We start from the raw sequence: 24093 nt of genomic DNA, 5'->3' as shown, positions 1-24093 counted from the left end.
AAAAGATAGGATTGATTTACCATATCAATTCTAGCCTGAGTCCGACAATGAAACGTCTGAAGTAGTCGATCAACTAGAAACTGATTCGTAATCATGACGATGTTTCTATATGGTAAGTGTCACCTTAGTTTGCGTTATTTATCAGACGTGATTATACTTTATGTAGGTGCACCTGTGGGAACTGTATCAGAATGCCAAGCGAAGCTGAAAACCTCTAACATAAGATAAACATCTATGAGCGTTTATTCCTGAGTATGATATCCCTGTGTATGACCCTCGACTGTTTTCTCTGCTTACGATACCTCGCTGCCTGCCTTGACCATTGTACTCTGTCTGCCTGGATTGTGTGTATACTGTTTGCTGCCTGCCCTGATCTACTGCCTGGTTTTAGACTTCGTCTCTGCTTTGCCCTGTTTGTACCTGAGGCTGGTGATCGACCCCTTCCTGTTTGTACTACGAAATATCTTTTAATAAAGCTGCAAATGGATCCCAACTCTGTTGATTCATCGTTACAAGTGATGGGCGATTTCAAAACACTGCCAAAGTCACGTGAACCATTTAAATTTCAAAACGTTTTGAAACACATATGACACAACGAAGCTTTGCTAACTGAAATCACGTGACTTTGGCAGTTTTATACACGCTCAAACCACTGATTCAAAACAAAAGATTTGTAAAGCTTCGAAGCTTCGTAAAGCTTTCGCACATCACTATATATTTTTTTTAACCTTATTTAGTAATAGTTTTTAAATGACCATCACTAGATATTGTTGAATAAAGTCGTTATTTAGTTTTTTTTTTCATTAACTGTTTTGAATATGTCTTTAGTACCTTTCTGGGCATTTGAAAGTGAATTATCTTGCTGTCAATGGAGGCCTCACTGAGCCGTTGGATTTTATCAAAAATATCTTAAATTGTGTTCTGAAGATGAACAAAGGTCTTACGAGTGTGGAACGACATGAGGGTGAGGAATTAATGACATAATTTTCTAACTCTAAGGCTAAAATTAGCTCCTCTTAAAAATAACTGAATAATCTCCTACACAGTTGGCATAGTGAACGCAGTGCAGCGCTTCCATGTTTACATCAGAACGCCGTATGCGTGTGATGTTGACACAGAAGTAGGACAATAATGACAGGGGAGAGAAGAAATTGTTGAATAAAGTCATGCTTTTTGTTTTGTGTTTTTGCACAAAATGTATTCTCATCGCTTCATAACATTAAAACATCAGTCACATTGACTATTTTAACAATGCCTTTACTACATTTCTGGACCTCAAAAGGTGCAATGACGTTGCTGCCTATGTGTGGTTCAGAAATCCTCGGATTTCATTAAAATTATCTTAATTAGTGTTCTGAAGATGAACGAAGATTTTACTGGTTTGGAACGACATGAGGGTGAGTAATTAATGACAGAAATTTCATTTTTGGGTGAACTAACCCTTTAATAAATAGAACATTAATTATATTGGTAATGTAAAAATAAAAAATCTCTTCTTTTATTTTTTGATAGCAGGCTATAAGTAATGCTTATTTAACCAGGAAAATGTCACAATATTAATGCTGCAATATGTAAGATTTTTGCAGTAAAATATTCAAAAACCAATGGGCCAGTGTTATATATTTTGTTCACTTGAGTACTTACAATATCTCAATTGTTTCCAACTATTTGTAAATCGTGAGATAATTGCTATTTTAACCAAGGCTCCAGGATGTGTGAGGAGTCCTCTGTCAATGGCGCCATATCCACATTAACCTCAGTTTCTGGTTTTATTTTGTAGAAACCATGGAAACACCAAAGACAATTTAATATATTACACGTTTTAGTAGGCAAGGGAACAACTGTTTTGTTACATTTATAGACAGAAAACTAATTATTGTTATATACCTCAACACGTTTAGTCTTGTTTAAATCTAACTTTGTTAATTTTTTGCGAGTACCATGCTTTACCATGTCTCAGAGAAAAACACTATTTTGTCAAATAGCTTACTTAGCATAATCAGACGCAGCTTTATTTTTAGTAATAATACAGCATTTTCTCCATCATAAAATATGTTTCAAGAGGCCTGCCATTTAACAACACAAGCCATCCAGCATTTAATATATTCTAAAATCGATCTATCTTACTGCAGTGTGTCTCAAACAAGTGTCTCACAGCAGCCTGCCAAGCGAACGCACAGAGTAACGTTTTAACATCATTTTCAACACACTTAAATGTGTCTAATATGATAAACAGAGCTGTGTTACCTCATACTCATGACTGGAAAAGCGGAAGTGGCGCCGGCAACTGTGGCATAATAAAAGCTCTGCTGCTCATGAGGCATGTGTTAGGCTTTCGTCTCTCATTGCCAATCGCTCCAGCTCCTCGTTCAGCTCCCACAACACTCGGTCCTGCTCTGCTTCATACTACAGTAACATTAATAATCTCGTCCATGAACATGACTTCTGCCTGAGTCCTATCCCAATTCTTTTCCACCGGCTGTGAGGTGAAGACCACATGTCCCAAGATTCCTCACTCAAACTTGGCAACATCAAGCTACGCCTTTGTTTTGAATAGGCGACTTCTAGTGGATGAAAAACTTCATATTGTAGCTTTGAGTGTAACTGAGACATGAATTTAAATTTGAAAAATAAAAAACTGAGGACTTGGCCTCCTCCCTTTCAGAACACCAACTGCACGCTACTGCAATGCATGTAGAGCATGTATACATGAGAAAAATACAGAGTTCCTTCTCTCAATTTGAAGGCCTTACCAGGGGCCAAGTTGCATAAACTTAGCCACAACGACTGTCTTAAGAACTAGTTTGGCCAACTTGCAGTTAACCAAGGGGTAATCTGTCTAACTTTACCGAATTAAATTAGACTGTTCTGCCTTTTTTCTGTAACTGACTTTAAAAAGTTATGACCAGTTTTGAAGAAAAATTTGGATAACTACTCTAAGTTTTTTATGCAACTGGCCGTAGAATTTTGCTTAAGCTGCTCAAACCAGTTGTGGTTTATTTCCCTCCAAATGAAGGTAATGAATGCACTTACATCTGTGTTGTAATGGAAAATGACCAGAGGCCAGCATATGCATCGTAATCAAGGACAATCTCTGTCTGCTTTCTGTCTTTGATGCTCAGAGTAAGATCTTTGTGCATGGTGCTTGTTAGCGATTGCACTCGCGATCAGAGGCATAATAAGACCATGGCAACAGGAAATCCCAGTTGCTCCATGACAGTGCTCATCAGCAGTTTGGGTAGTAAGAGACAACTGTTGTGCTATCAAAAATGGATGAAGTTGCCTTTTAATTTCTCAAGTGGAGAAGTCCTTTTGGAAGTTTATTTTTATTTTTTTCATATGGTTCACATCATTGTTAGCTTCATCTTTAGTATCTCCCCCCAAGAAGATAGGAGATGGAAAAAAGTCACAATGTTGTGACCACTCAGACCTGTGGACAAGTCAAACACGACACCCAGTCCCTGGAAGCCATCTTCAGTCTTCCTTAAACTTAAAGCACTGTTTCTATCTGTATCTGTATCTTTATGTTTGTATTTATTTATCCTATTGTCATTTTCTTTGTTCTGTTTTTTTTTTTTTGTTTACTTATTTATTAATTAAGAACTTACTTATAGGCAAGTATTTGTTTTGCTGTGGTGAAGGGGATTTTACAGTTAAAGACCCAAGAACCAGATATGATGAACAAAGACCAGGAGTCAGAGATGCAGTTAATTGAAGAAAATTTTACTGAAGAATAGTTTGCAGTTTCATCAGCAGAAGTCAGCTTCAACACTCACAAGGAATTCGTCAGCTGCTCTGCCGTACATTCACAAAACCACAGCAATTATAACTTTACACAGGTCACTAAACTACGTCATTACTTCAGATTAATGATTCTGATTAGTTAAGAAATAGATAAACTTAGAAAATTCCCACATATGGCTGTTTGTCATAAGTATATCTCCATAGATTATCAGGACGTCAGTCAAAATACAGCTTTAAGCACAAGGTCACCAATCTGAGTTTCTAGGCTCCAACTGTCCTATCAGATTGTCCTTTTACCTCCTCCGCATGCCAGTTGTTCACAGAACATCAGAGGCTGTGCCTGTGACGAATGAGTGCCAGAAACACACACACAAATACGCAGCTTCTTCAAGCTCTAGCTCTGACCAGAAAACTTTCCCAAAACATACTGATTAGAATACATACTTTCTCTCAGTAAGAGGTTCAAACAATATTAGTCATTATTCTCTAGTAATTTGCTTTAATAAAACACTTTTGAGTTATGCGATATTCATGGGTCTTGTCTGTCATATAAGTTACATATAGACAGCTCTTAGACATACAATTATATATAGAAAATTTCAAACACATAATCCTTAATACGACAAATTCATATGCTAATGATTCTTCATGATTTTAATCTTAAATCATATGCTGAAGGTTCAGAATTATTGGAATCACATTCTTCAAAGCTCTTGTTCTCTTAAAGGAAACAGTAGGAAACCACTGAAAGTGTTGTGGCTATCCTGGTTATCAATTAACCTCCTACCAGACCAAAGTCTCACATATACAACATCTCCAACCTCCAGGACCAACACAACTCCATTTGAAGAGGCTAACGAATTCACATTGTGATAAGCATGTGCTATAACCACCTGGTCTCCATTCTTAAAAATGGCTGCAGTTGCTGCAGTTGGGCCATCACCATACACTGAGATTCTGAACATGTACGCTCCTTTCAGTGGGGCTGTGAAAATACCTGAATCAAATAACAAGACATAAAGAAAAGAATCAGCTGTTTCCTGTATGACTGCTTACTTGCACAACTACTTCTGCATTCTACTCATTACAACTCATGAGTTTCAGGTAACAGGGTTCAGCGCACCTACATACACGAGAACACAGATTATCACTACATTTTATGGCTGTCAATTAATTAAAACACTGAATTATCTTGAACCATCTAAAATGTTTCTATAAATATATTTTCTTTCCAACTGTGCATTCTGAATAATAAATAAATATATTTCCCCACTTACATGCAGCAGTCCAGTGCTCATCTTCTCATTAAAAAGAATGTGAAAGAGTCAACTCTCACTCCATTCCTCTTATTAAAACACACATAATGCTCATAAAAATGACTCTTCCACATTCATTCATAGGAAACCTATGAAGAAACATGCATCCTATGACATTGTTTGCATGATTATTACTGTCTTGTATAGTGTCTCTTGCATTGTATTTTGTTTTACGCATGCTTTATGATAGAACTACAAGTTAGTGTAACCACACCTTTATTGTGTCTCCTATCAAATTGAATGCTCATTTAACAACTCGCACTTTAGTGTACATGACCTCCTCATAGAATGCAGTGTGTGTTTGTTATATTAATCGGTGCATAAATGGACACAAACTGCCAGACCTATTCTGACCATGCTCCAAACAAAGGGCCATAAAACCTCCCAAAAGAGGAATTTTCCCGCTTGGAAAGTGCACCTTTCCTATTGGTCAAGCCAAAACCCAAGAGGTGTGACTTCATTGGAACTTAGAAGCCAACACAAAGTTCCCTTCCTTCTCTCTACCTTCTTCTCCTGGTCAATGTGCGTGTGAGATTAGAAACCTGGTCCGACCGCAAGGTCGCAGGCCCTAACACATCAAGCCATGTGGAACTTCCTCTAGTCAAACTAGCAGCATGAGTGCGTCATCATTTCTTCATTCAACGCGGAAGAAATCGATTGCAACTTAAACACCATTGACTCATGGAACCATCAAAACCTTCCTCAGAGACTTCACAGACTGCTTCAATTGTGACGGTAAAGGTCACAATTGACCTTTGTTTTAAAATCAGAAACTGATGGTTCTTTCATATGGTTAAATGACTCTTTTTCATAGCTTCATTTCCTGTTCCTGGTTTAATCCACTTTCACATTGTTTGTGTTTAATTAGGTTAGTTATGTTTTCATTATTTAGTTAATAAAAGTTTGTGTTCTTAAGTAAACAATGTCAAAATATGAGATTTCGGAAAGTAAAAGATATGAAACCACACATTTTAAGGTTGTTTATAAGACATTATGTTTGTGTTATAATACATTAAAAATATCCTTATAATGCATTATAAATGCAGGCTTCATCTGGGGTTATAATACATTGTACTCTTAAGTTTAAGGCTTTAGCATATCATTAACTATGACTGCTCTGAAGCAGGAAAGTCTCGAGAGAAGCCAGGTTATCCCGGTATATTTTCTGTTGATATGAAAAATTGTGTAGATTTATCAATATAGTGAGTCTATTACGATGTTATGATGAACTATATGCCTTTCTCCACTGATGTTCTGAGTTGTTCAAAACGTTTGCAAGGATACTGATTGTTAGAAGGCTGTCTGACTCAAGGGATGAAGAACAGGAACGGTGTGTGTAACACATTATTAGCTGTTTGATAACTGTCACATTTCCGTCACCTGCTGCTTCCTCTCACTCCCCACCAGAGGACTCCATTTCACCATTAAGACTTTTCCATTTCACACATGCAGTCACTTCACTCTGGACTCTACATTTCCCACAATCCCTCAGCTAGGCACTGATCACGTTCACACCTGTTTCCCATCAGGTTCCCTTTATAAGCTGCACTCACACACACTCATTACAGAGTATTGTTTAGCCCTGTATCCGACCTTGTCTCTGTGTTTCCTTGTCCTTGCCTTTGTTTTTGACCCTGGACAGTTTTCCTTGTTTGATCGTTTGTTGCCTACCTTGACCATTGCCTGTGTTTTGGATTACTCTTTTGCCTTGACTTCTTGTATCTGTTTTCTGGTGTTTGATTTCTGCTTGTACGACTACGCTCATTTTAATAAAGCCTGCACGTGGATCTTCAACTCCATCGTCCAGTTTCCTACGTTACATTTACATTTATGCATTTGGCAGACGCTTTTATCTTATCGACTTCCATTGCATTATACTTTACATTTGTATCTGAGTATGTGCAATCCCTGGGATCGAACCCATGACCTTGGCATTGCTAGTGCCATGCTCTAACCACTGAGCTACAGGAAAGCTTGACTACGTTACAATAACGTAGTCAAGCAAAAGGCTAATTATACTAATTCATATTAATTAATGACAGAACTGTCACAAGGGCTGTGCCAAGTGTACGAGCGCATAGTAAAGTGAGAGCTGACTTGAAGTAAAGCCAATAAAGTTCATGTTTTTGTCCTTAAATACTTTAAAGGATTAGTCCACTTTTAAATAAACTTTTCCTGATAATTTCACTCAGTCAAAAAGAAATTAATGCCTTTCAAGTTAATCCAATTAATTTATCCAAATATTTATGATTAATTATTAATATTTCCCTATTGAGCTGATTTTCTACATAAGTGACTAGAGCACACTGAAAATATACATAACCGTAAATAAATGTGTTGCACAGCTGCAGAGTGTCATGATCACCGTCTGTTCCTGTCAGTTCCCGGACTACATCTCCCATCATCCTCTCTGCCACTCACCTGCACACACTTAACACTAATCACTAATCACCACACCCAGCTGCAGCTCATTACCAGGACTATAAAAGACTCTTACACACATCACCTCACGGCTAGGTCTTGTTTTCCCTGTGTAACATTTCCAAGCGTTCATCCTGTTTGTTACGGTTACGGTTCCTGTTTCTGATCCCTGTCTGGTTCTACTGTTCGTTGATTGATAGCTGCCTGCCTTTTGACCTCTGCCTGTTCTCTGACTACGATTCTGCCTAGCCCTTGCTGTTCCTGTTTGCCCCTGCTCAGACCCTGCCTGTACGACCACGCTTAATTTTGTAATAAAAGCTTGCATATGGATCTTACCATGAGTCCCGCTACGTTACACAGAGAGGTCTGAATGGAGCAGAAGGTTTTCATTACTATAAACTGAGTTTTATGACTCCATTTCATTGATAATTACCTGTAACTGGGTTGTAGGCGTTCCCTATGTTTGTGAAGACTTTCTTGTAGGTTAGTGTGATTTCAGTGGTAAAAGGACCAATGTATTCAACGCCAGATTCCACCAGTGAAGCTGAAAAAGCTATTTCTCTGTCTGTTATTGAAAAACATAAGCAATACTGTGATATATTACTGTATTACGAATGTATACTCTGAATTTAACATCATTCAGGCACACTTTCACCTCTATTTTCCTTTCTCAACTCCTCCACTTGACTTGAAATTTCTGTAAAGGAATAAAGATTCAGTTAAATTACAATATTCCTGTTTTATGCTGAGAATGTATACAGTGAATTTAAAGTGTTAGTTTACCCAAAAATTAAAATTCTGTCATTAATTACTCACCCTCATGTCATTCTACACCCGTAAGACCTTCGTTCCTCTTCAGAACACAAATTAAGATATTTTGATGAAATCCGAGTTTTTTTAATTATTCATAGAAAGCAATGAATGTACCGCATTCAAGGTCCAGAAAAGTAAAAACATCATTAAAATAGGCCACGTGACTGCAGTGTTTCAATCTTAATGTTATGAAAAGATGAGAATACTTTTTGTGTGCAAAAACAAAACAAAAATAACAACTTAATTCAACAAATTTGTTTTCCCTGTCATTCTGGTATGCTATTTACGTCCAGAGCTTCCGTGTTTATGTCTGAACACTGGCTTAGTATTGGCCGGCTCCTGCATTAGCATCACACACATACATCGTGCTGCTCACATGACCAACATCGGCCAATACTGAGCCGCTGTTCTGACATAAACACTGGTTGTAAATATCATAATTTCTGTTCTGAAGATGAATGAAGGTCTTACGGGTTTGGAATGGCATGATGGTGAGCAATTAATGACATAAATTAAATTTTTGGGTGAACTAACCCTTTAACATCATTCAAGCACACTTTCACCTCTATTTTCCTTTCTCAACTCCTCCACTTGACTCAGAGAAAGATTTGAAATTTCTGTGAAGGAATAAAGATTCTGTTAAATGACATTTACACTGATTATTTTAACAGATAACACAATTTACACAATATACACTCAACTTTACACTAACATTTACACTATACAATGTATTGCATTGGTGTTTTACTTTGAGGATCATTGATAATATTTTGGTGAGATACCATCATTTTTCTTGTTCAGCTCTTCCAGGATAAACATCTGTTTTATCTCTAAAGCTCTGATGTTTTCTTTCTGCTCTGTATCCGCGGCGATCAGTTCTCTGTTGATTTCTTTCAGCTCTGTAACGGTGGCGGTCAGTTCCCTGATGTTTTCTTTCTGCTCTGTAATGGTGGCGGTCAGTTCTCTGATGTTTTCTTTCTGCTCTGTAATGGTGGCGGTCAGTTCTCTGATGTTTTCTTTCTGCTCTGTAATGGTGGCGGTCAGTTCTCTGATGTTTTCTTTCTGCTCTGTAACGGCGGCGGTCAGTTCTCTGTTCTTTTCTTTCTGCTCTGTAACGGTGGCGGTCAGTTCTCTGATGTTTTCTTTCTGCTCTGTAACGGTGGCGGTCAGTTCTCTGTTCTTTTCTTTCTGCTCTGTAACGGTGGCGGTCAGTTCTCTCAGTGCTGCATGGATGTCAGGGAAGCACAGATGGCAGTATTGTTGGCTGTCAGTTGCAGCTTCAGCTCTCAAAGTGTCTGTTTGAGGTGGATTCTGTCTTCCGTCCTCAGAGCTGATCTGTTGACTGATCTCATTCTCATTGAGTCCTCCATCTACCTGCTGCTGGACGACAAACACAAAGGTTTCCAACAGCAGCAGTATACATACTAAAGCCTTCATTCTTCACTGATGTTTGTTTCCAGCTCTTGCTCTGTCATCCTCATAGCCTCTCATGTTCCTTTTATAGTGTCACCCTTATGGGAAGCGGAGGGATAAATCACAGAAATGTGCACCTCCAGTCGTGTGAATGGAATATTCAGGTTAAAATCTCAGATTTTAATAGTATTTATAGCACCTAACCGAATAAAACAGGATGTGTGACCATTAGGAATGACTACCTCAAAATGTAAGTCCATATACAAGTTTGACTGACTTTATTTAAATTAAATACATTAGTTATTGTCATGTGCCAATGATTATCCTGACCTCTGATATATTTCAGACCTCTGGTATATGTGGCCAAACCACTCTCTGGTATCCATATCTTACAACAGTTACCAGGTTTATCATGAAAAAAAGCTTTTTTTATATATATATATATATATATCCCAGCAAAACAAAAAAAAAACATTGGATGCACATTTACAAAGACAAAATTAGAGAGTAACATTTACACATGTTTAAGCCCTGTGGCTATACTATTGAAACATTGTGTATTTTACTGTTTACTGCTTGTCCCTTTTACATCGATTGTAAGTGGCTGATAATTTATCTGTGGCGACTGATATCATGCCACAAATGTTGCTGATGGCATAATGCACAAAGCTTATAAACTTAAATTTAATGATATGTATAAAACATTAAATGTAATTATTAACCTGATTTACAACTGATTTCTCAAAGTGGATTCATGCATTTATGATAATGTTGACATTGACTTGTTTTACAGTATCATAATGTGAGCTGAGTTTTTACCTTTGTTAATTATTACTCACTCATATATTCTGTCAGAGAGTTCAATCAATTCTACATTTACACATTTGCCATATGCTTTAATCCAAAACAAATTATATTACAATTTATTTGTACATCTTTTACAATGCACATTGTTGCACAGCTTTACAGAACAAAGAAAATATATATAAAAAGAAATGTCTTTTAAAACACAAGCAGCCAAAGGAAAAAGTGCCAAGGAAATTCCTTTAGATATTTACTAAATTAATAATTTTGCAATTTTCCATCTTGAGTTGTTGTTGGCAGCATTAGCAATGTAAATAAATGTGTGCATGTGCATTTGTCCAGTGAGCTTACTATGGCTTATGCATAAGCATTAATCTTAAAAAATAAAAAAAAAAACCTTTACTGTGCTTTTCTTACAAATGGAGTTAACAATATTGACAATAACATACTTTCACTGATCCATTTTAGACTGAAGGAGATAACTGATAACAAATGTGAAACAGAAATGCAAAGTTCAGAGTTCAATGATATGCAGAAAGAAAATAGAGAGACAATTAAAGAGAAAACACCAATAAAACTATAGTCGTTTGCCTTCAATGACATCTTAGTGCATTCTCCTTTCCTTTATGAGAATCTTTTGGAGCGCGTTTGACTCTTGAGGGAGCTGGATGCACCCATTGTCATGCATTCACAGTAAGAGCTTTTTTCTTGCTCGACTCTCTCTCAAGGGATTTAACGTTTGAATCTAGCATTTGCATGGAGTGCGTTCAACTTTCAAACAAGTTGGAGACACTCATGGCAATGCATTTTCAGTAGGAAGTTCTGTTCTTGCTTGATTCTCTATGACAATCAAGTGTTTCTCTACGAGAATCAAGTGTTTCAAGTGTGATGTGTTTGCTGTGGGAAGCTCCACCCATGCTGGACTCTTTCTTGAGACATAAGAGTCACTTCTGCACTGTGGACTGTGAGAAGAGTCTGAAGAGAGTTTTCTTTTTTTTTCCTTTTGGGCTTTTCCATTGCTCTCAATTCACTTTTTTCAATTTGGAAGTGCAGGACACTCAAAAGTGTAGACCAGGGACTTGGAGTATCTTCAGCAGGATTTTTTTTTTTTTTTTATGAGAATGTGGTGTTGGTTCATTGCAATCAACAAGTCCAACTAAAAGTGCTATACATTGTATTTCATAGGCATTCAATGTGCAGTCCTTAAAGGTGTTGAACTTACACATTGCCTTAGAGGTTACTACTCAACCAGAGCATCAAAAGACAATACAGGAAATTAACCCGACTGTGAGCTAATAGTACCCCCAAATGATGTTTTGTTAACAAAGTTCAGGGGGAGCACTTTCAAATGATCCATCCAATCATCACGTCATTCCAACCAGCAGTCAACAATCAACATGTCTACCCAATCACCTATGTTCCTCAACAGTTTTTCAGCATTTGGTTCCACCTATCTGTTACTATGTCCGCGGTTGATCGTTATCTGTCCGACGACGATTACCTCATTGCCCGAGGTTGGGAGCACCTGTGCTCAACAGGACACCACATCCGAACCTCCAGCAACACCGTGTGCCCATTGGCCTAGCCACGCCACTTACCATACCCCGAGACACAAAGGCTTGCCCTCGCCACCACCATCTCCAGCTTCCTACACCTCAGCGCAACCCACAATTCCTGCGATAGAAAAATGGACAGGGTTGGGGTTAAGACAAGTGCTAATCAGCACTGATGTTCATTTTTCTAGTGGGATGAATAAAGCACAACTCTACAACCCATATGCTTCACTCCAAACAGCATTCCCATATCCAAAATCCACTCCTCCTTCCAAAGCCACAAAAAGGCGAGTAATCACAAGGCCCCGAATTCACGTTCCTAGAAAACATGTCTCCCTCCCTGACCTGATGCCCTATTTTCCTCCTCACCTATTTTCCTCGATGAACGTGTAAACGATTGGCTGATGTTTTTAAGGCCCTACCTCGTGCACAGATGATGTATATTAATCTTATTCCTTTCAGTGCACCTAATAAATAGTCTTTTATCAGTTAGTAAAGACAGTTTTAAGTAATATTGCAAAAATGTATAAAACAAAACATCCTCTTTAGCACCTTTAAACGATTATCTTGCGATAATTGCAGAGCTCGCATTATCGTACAGAGAAACTCATTTCTACACCTACCATAAATTGTTCTCAGCTAAATGCGCCATCTGAGTAGCACAGTGGAACCAGTGCCCTTACTGGGGTGCTTTAGAGAAAGAATTACATAACAGGGTACTCCTAGGCTGCCGTAACATCTCCTCCGCAGTCTGTAGATCTGTCTCTCATTCCACCACAGCGTGTCGCTTGATTAACCCTTCAAATCCTCCCTGCCCAGATTCACCAAAAGTAAAATCAACAGCAAACATCAACTTCAATGACTCAGCTATAGATTCTAAAAGAAAAGCCACCTTCTCATCCAACAGTCAAGTTTGCAACAACTTTAACTCAGAGAGATGCTCATGGCAGCGCTGCCATTACTTACACATTTGCAGCTATTGTGGTGGCGCTCATGCCTGTTAAAAGATCAGTAAATAAAGATTCAAAACAATTACCTGTCGACTCTTGTTTCACCACCCTGATTCTAACTTTACTGACTATTTAATTTCTGGTCTCGAGCATGGTTTCAAACCCAGCATTGAAAGTCTACCAACTCAAAGTACCATATGTGACAATCTCCAGTCAGCCCTCGTCAAACCCGACAGTCGACACCAATTAAAAAAGAAATCCAGTCAGGCTTTATGATCAGTCCTTTTAACATTCCCCCTTTTGAGTATTTCTGCATCAGCCCCATTGGGTGGCTACCAGGAAATTTTCAGTAAAAAAATGCTTAATAATAATAATCGGTCTCTCAGCCCTATACAACTTCTCGTTTCCAAGCATAAACAGCCTAATCTCGCTTGAAGAATTTTCTCTTCATTACCGCAACATTGACCAAGCCATAACTTTGATTAAGTCAAGCTGACATCACTTCTGTATTTAAAGTGATGCCCATCCACCCAGATTCATGGCATTTATTCGGTGTACGCTGGCACAGAAAATTTTACTTTGAGATCTGTTTAACTTTTGGATGCAAAAGCAGCCCCAAAAAGGCCATTTCATTTTCAACCTCTCATCACCAATCCAGCCATACCAATCCATTTTAGCCTACCTCCACTTCCAGCTCAAAGGCCAAATTACCATCCAACCCACTCTCCATGCTGTCACACATTTCTGGCTCACTGCATCCACTCCAATTTCACATCATCAATCCACAAAATAAAGGAAACAATTCTACATCCTCTGCCGCAACAGCATCTTCCCAATAGCTCCTGCAGGAGCCCACCTCATTCTTTCACTGCTGCAGCAGTGTCATCTTCTCCGCTCCCGCAGGAGATCACTTCTCCATCCAAACTCACTAACTGGACAGTTAAAAAGCAAGTTGAAAAGCAAGTTGAAAAGCAAGTTTGGTCCACTGCCACAGCAGTGTCATCTACTCCACTCCCGCAGGTACCTCCGTTACTCCGTCCAAACTTGCTCCACTGCCACAGCAGTGTTATCTTTTCCACTCCCACAGGAGCTCAGCTCTCCGTCCATCTTACCCACTAGATAGTTGAAAAGCAAGTTTGGTACACTGCCGCAGCAGTAATCCATTCCACCCTCGCAGGAGCTCCTTTATGCCATGCAAACTTGCTCCACTGCTGCAGTGGTGTCACCTACTCTGCTCCCGCAGGAGCCCAATTCTCTGTATAACCAGCTTTGATCCATAAACAAACTGTGTATGTGCGCTCTCAGCTCACTGAGCGCTATAACACCATATTTCTGTGATTTAGTATTTTATAATGGATGTGTGCTGAAAAAGCCTCCATTATGTCTTTTGTAAGATTCCTAATATTGTTTTGGGAGTCTCCTACAACTGGTTTACATGCATACAAGGTCATAAAACACATTCTCATTATATACATTTCTCGAGTTCACATGTAAATATAATTCAATAGAATAAAGGTGCTGTCCAGAGGGAGGGCTCTGAGCTCAGAATTTTGGCTCGAACCCAGAGTGCTCCCCCTGGTATGGTAAAAATAGATAGAACTAGAAGTGAGGAGATGGGGTGGAGGAGGGATGCTAATAAACTCTCAGTTGAACAGAGGTAAGTCTGCTGTATTTATACCTCTAGTCATTGGTTGAGTTGATTAACTGAATGCTCTCCACCTGAGCTAATTAGGTTAATTATCTGAACTTGCTTCTCCTGAACTTTGTTAATAAAACAATTTAAATTTCACCTCAGTTTTCAATGACTCGTAAATGATTTGTTTGAAGCAGTTTGAAGAATCAGTCTCTCTAAACCCCTCCTTTCCATGAGCCTACACTGCTCTGATTGGTCAGATGGCTATCAATTCACATGACATTGTATACAAAGTATGGACATAAAAGATAGTGTCGATTTTACCATGTCAATTCGAACGTCTGAAGTAGTCGATCAACCAGAAACTGATTGGAGCAGGACGGTTCTCTATGGTAAGTGTCAACTTACCCTGGGCCTGGAAATGGCTGATTTCTCATTTGTTTTGAAAAGTTTCCTAATGGACATACAAAGACTCAAGAGGGGTATATATATGGCACACAGAAAAATAGGATGAGATGGTGATATCATTCCTTTTTGAATGTTCATCTACAGGTGGTATTGTTCTCTTTTGATCAATTCTATGGACAGATTTAATCCAGATTATCATCCTTCCCGAGTCTCCCGTGTGACCGATGGTAATATTGTCGCGCTGCATCCTGAGGGACAACATCTCCTCTACACTAGATTTCCTGTAAGATGATGACATATAAGTCTTTAAGTTCTCGCATAGTCAGAATTTCTAGTTTTTAGACCTTGAATACCCTGCTTAGAAAAACTATGCGATTTCATCAAAAACTTTTTCCATCACTTCATTTTTTGTGTGTCTTAATGAAGTTATTGGGGCTTGGGTGTGTCGTTTAAGGCAGGGGCCGCCAGAGGGCGCCAGGGGGGCCGCAGCAAGTTGGGAAAAAAAAAAAGCATTTTAAAAATATAAAGAATTTATATATAAATATTTATATTATGAGTATTTTTATGAAATAGCATTATAATAATTTGTCAATATCTGAACATTAAACTTTTAATGCTAATCTTTCTGATTGGCTGGGTACACCATCACGTTATCTGTCAGTGTTGCCTTGGTAAGTAACCGCCAGTGCTCAGCTATTCAGCTATTAAACGTTAATAAGCTGGCTAGCTCTATGTCAAAACTCCATCAAAATGGATAGATTTTTCAAAAGGAAAAAACTTGACGAGCCAGCTATCGAAACCTCAGATAAAAAAAAAAAAAAAAAAATCAGAAAGCAAACTCCTGGCCGAGTAAGACTCGTAGGTATGAGGCAGCATACATAAAGTATGGATTTACCTGCGTCACACAGAAAAGTAGAACCACCGGGAAAAAGCTGGACGAATATATTGATTCAAATGGACTTGACTGGTCTCGTTGCGTTGGTTTGTGTACTGACGGGGCCGCGGCTATGACTGGGAAGAACAGTGGGGTGACAGCTCTCATCAAACAGCCCCGAATGCGGCGTTCACGCACTGTATGCTCCATCGAGAAGCACTGGTGGCTAAACGGTTGGATGATGAGTTTAATCTGGTACTACAGGACATAATACATGTAGTAAACTTCATTAAAGCACGCCCCTTGAAACACAGACTGTTTGCTCTTCTGTGTAAAGAAATGGGAGCCCGTTTTGATGGATTGCTGCTTCACTCAAACGTACGCTGGCTTTCACGGGGGGCAGTTTTGAACCGTGTGTATGAGTTGCGGAGGGAGGTTGCAGAGTTTCTTTTGTCTGAAAAACATCAGCTGGCTGACCGTTTTAAAAATGCAGCCTGGATTCTCAAACTTGCATAAATTTGGCATAGTTTTGTCGATGGGCTCAATAACACAATGCAAAAGGGGGGCCTTGGCCAGAACCTAGTGGAATTTGGGGGGCCTTGTCATGGAAAAGTTTGGGAACCCCTGGTTTAAGGCACCTCTGTTGTGGGTAATAAGAGTGGAATATAGCTCTGTTCAAACCAACAACTCTCTCCGACTCTATAATCATTAGGCCACAACTGCACACAACTGCTGCCACAAACTTTTAGAGATTTAGAGAGCAACATACCAATGAAAAACTCAGACAAATCCATGGTGGGCAGCCGTGGAAAGGGGAGCAGGTGAGATCAAGCAGGAGCGTGCATGGCCCAGGGGAGCCGTGGAAAGTTACGGACTGCAGCTTTGAATACATCTACATTGCAAGTAGGTAACACTTGCTAAACTGTTTTTCCGCTGTTTTCTAATTAAAATGTGTAAACAGACTAACAGTACCTTCTTTCTTCACAGTCTTTCTTCTAGCCTGGTTATCCCACACCCCTTCTGTTAAAGGTTGGCGTGTTAATCCTTGTTAAATGTGGGCCACAAAGTTCCAAAGATCATTGAGCTGCTGGACTGGCAGGAACAACCTGACCAATATATCATGGTCTTGGAGCGTCCCTCACCCTGCCAAAATCTGTGGGATTTTTTGAGTTCATGAAGGCATCCTCAATGAGGACACGGCACAGTTTATCATGATGCAGGCAACAATGGCTGCTCACATATGCTGCCGCCGAGGTGTTTTCCACAGTGACATTAAGCTGGAGAACCTGCTGATCAACACAGAAACACTTGAGATCAATCTGATCGACTTCGGGTGTGGGAATCTCCTGCAGGAATCTGGATATGAAAGATTTTGTGGTATGTATTGTGCATCAAAACTGTAGCTTTAGAAGTTTTAGTGGCAAGTTAAATTAGTATCGTATAAACCATCTCACTTTTGAAGTAGCATTTTTTAAATTAAATAACACTAGATATTTTACCAAGAAAACATGTTGTGAGATTTTAAGCTTATCCATCAAACAAAATCTCTTTCCTTCAGGCACTCTCTGGGAGTGCTCTTATTCTTGTTGGTGTGTGGATGCTTTCTAAAACCCAGAGACACCACTGTATGAAAAGAAATGTTTTCGGACTGTGCACGTCAGATCACAAACGGCACGATTTATATGGTCTGGCATGTCTGGTTTCTTGAACGGCCGAAACAGACCACTTAGTGCAAGTCGTTTCTCTGTCCGTTCACCAACGTATAAACCCCCAGACAGAGGTGGTTCACTCACTCACCAGTAGATCACCACATTTTCTTGTGCATGAGATGTAAAATCTTCACAAATTCCAGAGTACAAGCAGTTAAATCTCTTAAACTGCCACTCATGTCTAAATAATCCTCTATAAATTGTGCACTTAATATATTTCAAATGCTACAGGCCTTCATCATAAAAATGTATCATATTAGCTTATCAAAAGCAGTTGTCAACAAAGCAACAAACAATATAATACAGTAAATATTATATTAGTCTTGCTGTAATTTTGTCCTTGATCTCAAGGTTTTCTCTCATCTAACATTCTCATTTTTACAGATGAATATGAATAAAATATGTACTTTTAAGACACCTTGTCTTACTATAGAACTAATTTCCAGTTACTGAATGCATGCTTTTAAAAAAAACCCAATTCATTTTACAAAGAAATATTTTATTATTTTTAAATTAAATGTCCATTACCCACCACACCTGGAGATTTCTTTTATGGCCTGCATTTCTGTTCAATTTACTATTGTACACAGCTCTGGGTAATAACTAATTGGTTCATCACATATAGTTTGCAATTAGTGAGGCATTCAATATCCAATGAGCTATGGTGATGTGTTAAGAGTAATTTAGAGTTAAGAGTCTCAAGACCACAATTCATATAAATAAGCCTTCCCATATGTGTTGAATTTGCCATTTTGGCAGTCAATATGGATAAGGAAATGTTTAAAACCTTGTAAGGATTTTAAAAATCTGGAAAGATTCCTCATGGTATTTCTAAAAATGAAAAAAAATGTGTCCTTCTTAGAAGGGCACAGAACTAGATGAGGTTTTATACAGTGATATACGGTGAAGAGGAGAGGATGTACTGGACAAAGTTTTGAATTAAACAGAGGAGTTCCACAGTAAGTCCGACTGGTGCAGACTGTGGTGTTCAGAAGACATCTGATGCCATTAGTAAAAAGGTTTTATTGGCCTGTCAAGACCATTGATATTAAAACTTGGGTGAGTGCAATTGATTGACTTTCATGTCTCAATACTTTCCTAGCATTATCAAACTAAAATGTAACAACATTTTTTAGGTTTTGCACTGTGCAGCATACCAGAAAAAAACAAGCAAGAAAGTAAGAACAAAGCTGAATATACAACTATTGAGGTATGCTGTGTGTTTGTGTAAAGAATATTCTTCACTTTAAGAAAGTAATAATGCATCTCGAGTATGTGGTTTTTTTGTCAGGTGGCTGAACCATGGGACATTGTTGGCATGGATTTAGTGGGAAAGGTCACAGCAACTAAAGAGGGCTACCAGTACATTTGTGTAATGGTAGACTATTTCACAAAGTGGCGTGAGGCTTTGCCACTAAAGACTAAAGAGAGCTGAGGAGGTAACAGCCTGCACTGTCAAGCTGTTTTACAGATTTGGTGCCCCAAAAAGGCTTTTGACCGATCTAGGCACAGAATTTGTGAACAAAGGTTAGAGATGTACTTATTTAAAATTTGAACAATTGGAAAAATATTAATAATTAGTTTTTTGATGGTTTGTATGATCAATATGGTCTGGTGTTGGTTTGTATAGATCAATATTGGTGTCTACCAACTAATTAAAAGAAGTTTATGTGCCCCTTATCACCTGCAAACCAATGGACTGGTTGAAAGATTAAATGGCACAATTTAGAGGTATGAAAGAGACCATGATTATGATAAAACATAGTACATGAATGGTAGATGAAGAATTGATCTGATCTTGTCTGTTCATAGTATATTTAGTCATTTATCAGGTACATTTAATTAAACCATAAGACTTGTTTTTCATGTCTTTGAGCAAGCAAGTAATCACCAAATCCTCACCCTACTTTTTAATGTTTTGCTGTGAGACAAGGTATCCACGAGAGGTGCCAGACAATTATGAGGTTAAGCACAATACATTTAACTTATTTGAAGTTTTTTTTCCTGCAAATGCCAATAAAATCTATTTTCTTTATATAGATCAATGAAAGTGTGGAGGACATTGTGACAGAGGAATGCATTGCAGAATGCATTAAAAGTCAGGTTTTTTTTAAACTAAGATTATTTGGATCCATATACAGTTATAAAAGTGGAGGGGGAATCCATTGATGTGGTGGATGTTGAAGGGAAACAAATTCCCAAAATCAACATTGACCATTTAATTCAGTTTTTGGAGGATCATCGTCCAAAGGGCATTCAAAGAGATGGGACTTCATGTGGCGTATTTATTTGCAAGATACCGATACATTTTTTTCCTACTAATTTTATTACTAATAAAAAAGTAGTAGGACCACTGTCTATAATCATTCTACTCAGATGCAGGTTAAGACGCAAGTTATAAATTACGAAGCTTACCGTAGGCAAAAACGTTTTCATGTCTGGAAATGTCAGTTATTTTGTTTTAAAGAAGAAAAAGAAAACATAGTTGTATAGCACAAACCATGCCTCCAGTTTTAAAGATGCTTTCTTTCTCAAAGGACTCAACATCTAAATTAAACATTCGCATGTATGACAGGCATGGAAATCATGTTAGCTAAAATAGTTTTGAAAGATCATGATCTGGATCAACATGTATTTTAAATTAGACTAATATGTAGATGGTGAAAAATGTGCAGTGTTGGTGGGCCTCCAGGAATGTGGTTGAGAAACACTGGTTTAAGGTATTGAGCCTGAAATCAGCAACAAATGATTTAACACTCTGAGGTCTAAAAACGCGCCGGCGCGTTTTGCAGGTTTTTTTTCACATTGCAGCAAAACAGACTTAAAATACTCTGTCATTTGTTGTCATAGAGACATAAGTAATACGTCAATTGAAACTATAGAATATTTCCTTTTATTTGTATACACTCAGAGTAAAAACAAAATGTTATGCTTTTTGTAAAATAAAGAAAACTAACATGATGCGTGATCTCTCATCTCCCTCTGAACGAAGTCCAATCTGATAGTTCTCAGAAAATGAAGTGTAACTTAGTGAATACTAATCACAAAAAAGTCATACTTATGTCTAACAAAACGTTGAAATGCCAGGTTTTAAATCGTGCAAGTCAAATCGAAAACAAACATTCTGTGTTTATGTAATCTGTATGAAAAGAGAGCCATGTCAGAAGTCCGTGATTCAGCTCATTATCCGCTAATGCGGCCACGCCCACGGAGCCAGCGCTATTCACAGGCAAATTCAGAGACAACACATGCATTCATCATCTCAATCGTGTATTTATTGCCTTGAAAATTGTTTATCTGGATGAAAAAGCCATGGTTAGCGATCTCTGGAAGACATGCAGTAAATTCCTGTTTGTTTTCTTCTATTGATAAGTTTTAAGTGAGTTTTTGTTTCTTTAGCGCCCTCCGGCTGTAGTATGAATTGGTAAACACCATTCATGGAATATCGTCTTCTTCTTAGGTGAATTTGTGGACTAAAATGCACAGAGCGCCCTCCGGCTGCAGTATGAATTGCAAACACCAGCGCTCATAGTAATAACAATGAATATTAAATAAAAAATAACTCCTCTGTATAGAAAATTGACATAAACATATGAGAATCCTATATTTCTCCAAATGTGCATGCTTTTAAACTAAAAGCCTATATTCAGACTCTTTGCATCACAGAAATACATTATATTTTAAAGTATAATATAAAACCATTATTTTATATTGTAATAACATTTTTCTGTATGTTTCATATACCATGATGAGCTTGAGACATCACAGAAGTTTTTTTTCACAGCCTACCTGACTGAAATGCCTCATTAATATGCAAGTCTTTTCAGGTCATTACTATTCAATTCTTTTGTCTTCACAGGTGAGAATGAGCCATTATTCATGGAGATTCACGCCTCCTCGCATACCGTGTTTCTTGGCAAAAAGTGTCTTACAAAACTAAATCAGTATATTGTTATAAATGAAAGAGTAGTCAGCATAATTTTTACATAATTTTGAAGTAAAAACTCTAGTCTACAACCTTCAATACCCAAAAGTCTTGTGAACACAGATTTAATATACTTTTATTGGCCTTATATCAGTGACTTAAGTTTTTTGTTTTTTCAGTAACCACGCATAAACGTTATTCCTTCAAAAACACAAACATGTACACACATGTTCCTCACATATTATGGTAGCCTAGTTTGTGCTGAATACAGTGTAATGACACTTGTGTCATTAATATGTTTATGAACAACTGAAAAAAGCACAAATGTCAGGGCATGTCAAAACTTCTCCAGGCCCCAAATCAGCCTCAGACTCCAGAGGGTTAAGATATATTTGTCTTTTTATTTAAAAATGTTTAAAAAATGTTTTCCCTATTTTTTTCCCCCTAACAATTTCTGTTCTTTAAGAATGTTGCCAATGTATTTTTGTTTTTATCAGTTTATTTATTGGTGTGTATTGTGAAAAGAAATATCTTCTAATTGTAAATAATGTAGACTGTAACCTTTTTTTTTTTCAGGTCACAGAATAAGACATGAAGAGGAATATATAAATAGAGCAAATTAAATGGAAAGTTTGGAGTCAGCATATTATCTGGTGGCCTGACACAAGTGGCATTCCTCCCTCCATGCCTTGGCTGGCAACCCTTGGCTCGTGGCAATAATATAAGCATCTGTCGATATTACTTACAAAAATTCTCTGTCATAGCTTTAGTCCGAGCTGCATATAATGGTCAGAATTCCTCTCTTGGCCGTCCCAGAAGTTCATGTGAAAGCTGCTCCTTCCATGGCCTACTTTAAAGAATCCTGCACTGGTATGTCACAGACTTTCCTCACCATCCCTCTGCTCAACATCTATAGGCTGATATCTGGGGTCCCACAATGCTTTAAGAAACTCCTCTGGCTCCTTGGTTTGAAGCAGTAATATTTGCATCTAGCAGTATTTGGTGACTACACATGTAAATGTAATGTAGATAATGTAAATGATATTACAAATTATTTGTTATTTGTTCCTGATCAAATAGTTTTGACTGAGGGCAAAGTTACATTTCATAACTTTATATTTTTGTTTAACCTTTGTACTTTTGAATGAATTATTTGCTTGTCTGTTTGCTATTGTACAAATGTGACTTATTGTTCATTAAATATAATTTAAAACATTATTTATTGAAAAATAATATTAGTGTACCTGGTATTAAGGAACTGGTCTGTGTGTTAGTGGTGGGGATTTTTAAGCGACTTCACTGCAGGTTACATTGACTTGACCTAAAGAATGAAAACTAACAGACACAGATAATCACACACACACACACACACACACACACACACACACATACTCTCTCTCACTCTCAAAATATTGAACTTTACTCTACTAATACATTAATTACTTTATTTAAGCAGCCCGCAAGTGATCCAAGCACAAATACATAGCGCAATAATAAAAGAATACAATTAATAAATACAGCGACGTGACCTAGAGAAATAAAATAAAATATATACAACAACTACAGGAAGAAGCTGGAGGCAGATGTGCTGGCTCTGAGTGTGCCCTTACTTCAAATCTGCATGGTGTCTCGCACCCAGCTTCCTGTAGCCAGGCAGATGACGTCAATGCCCTCTGCACCTGGGTCATCACTTCAGCCTTTCCCCTATGTTGAAAACCCTGATTTGTCAGGTCAGGCCATGCCACGTGGGCAGCGACCTCCCCCCCTGCATCAGCACCCGCTCTGTCTGCTCCAGCGGCAGGAACAACCATGAGCAGAACAACTCTGTAGAGGAAGAGGAAGGCAGCAGAGTTTTTAGCTCAAGAGCAAGGGCTGCCCCGTTCCCAGCAACCTACACGAAAAGAGTACACATGCACTCAATGTGGGCAGCCCAGAAAAAAAGAGTTTGGGCACACCAGGGTGGGCAGCTTCTACTTCTGTGCCACGGCAGAGGAAAAGACACCAAAAGAGAAGAGGAATGAAGGAAATCCTTCACTGTAAATAGTTTTATTTGTAAATATTGTACATATCCTTTGTTTCTTTCTATTTTATTTTATTCTATTAACATTTATTTGTATTCAATAAAGATTGTGTAAATAGTCCACAATGAATTGTTCTTTATTTCAAAAGGTTTATTTGCCTATATAAAGGACATATAAAGTGTCCTAAATAAGTATTTTAGAACATTTAAAGACTATTCTTTTGTTTAAGAACATTTTTGCCCTCATAAAGGTCACATTAATAAATCAGGACCTTATTTCAGGTTTATCTGCCTTCATTAAGGCCATGTTAATTGTCCCAAAGTACTTTATTTTTATAAAGGTTGTGGGTTTTTTTTTTAATGATTTATTAGCATTCTAAAGAATTAAATCTATTTTTCTTTCTATTTTTTTTTTTATTGTTACATTTTTTTTTAAATAAACTTAATTATAAAGGTATGAATTTAGTTGAATTTATTGAATAGCAATTCTATTCTATTATTACCTTATTC

The 24093-nt window shown here is 37.9% G+C and overlaps 1 protein-coding gene across 1 annotated transcript; it reads right to left on the bottom strand.

Annotated features, from left to right (window-relative positions):
- Positions 1–3646: 3646 nt before the first annotated feature.
- On the bottom strand, positions 3647–9265 carry LOC125244940 (complement C1q-like protein 2). The gene is made up of 4 exons (XM_048155341.1): positions 9077–9265; positions 8858–8911; positions 7915–8046; positions 3647–4741 (listed from the first exon to the last, which is right to left on the bottom strand). The coding sequence occupies exons 1-4, from the start codon at positions 9111–9113 to the stop codon at positions 4449–4451; spliced, it is 516 nt and encodes a 171-aa protein (XP_048011298.1). The 5' UTR covers positions 9114–9265; the 3' UTR covers positions 3647–4448.
- Between the last annotated feature and the right edge of the window lie 14828 nt (positions 9266–24093).

The sequence above is a fragment of the Megalobrama amblycephala genome, linkage group LG14 (genome assembly GCF_018812025.1).
Source record: "Megalobrama amblycephala isolate DHTTF-2021 linkage group LG14, ASM1881202v1, whole genome shotgun sequence".
In the NCBI taxonomy this organism is placed as follows: Eukaryota; Metazoa; Chordata; class Actinopteri; order Cypriniformes; family Xenocyprididae; genus Megalobrama; species Megalobrama amblycephala.
The sequence above is the reverse complement of the archived record's forward strand: the minus strand, read 5'-3'. Positions and strand labels throughout refer to the sequence as shown.

Coding starts and splice junctions, on each gene's coding strand:
- LOC125244940 (XM_048155341.1), bottom strand. CDS start 9,113: ATGTTTATCCTGGAAGAGCTGAACAAGAAAAATGATG. Junction 8,912..9,076: donor GCTGAACAAGAAAAATGATG/GTATCTCACCAA, acceptor ATTCCTTCACAG/AAATTTCAAATCTTTCTCTG. Junction 4,742..7,914: donor CGCCTACAACCCAGTTACAG/GTAATTATCAAT, acceptor TATTTGATTCAG/GTATTTTCACAGCCCCACTG.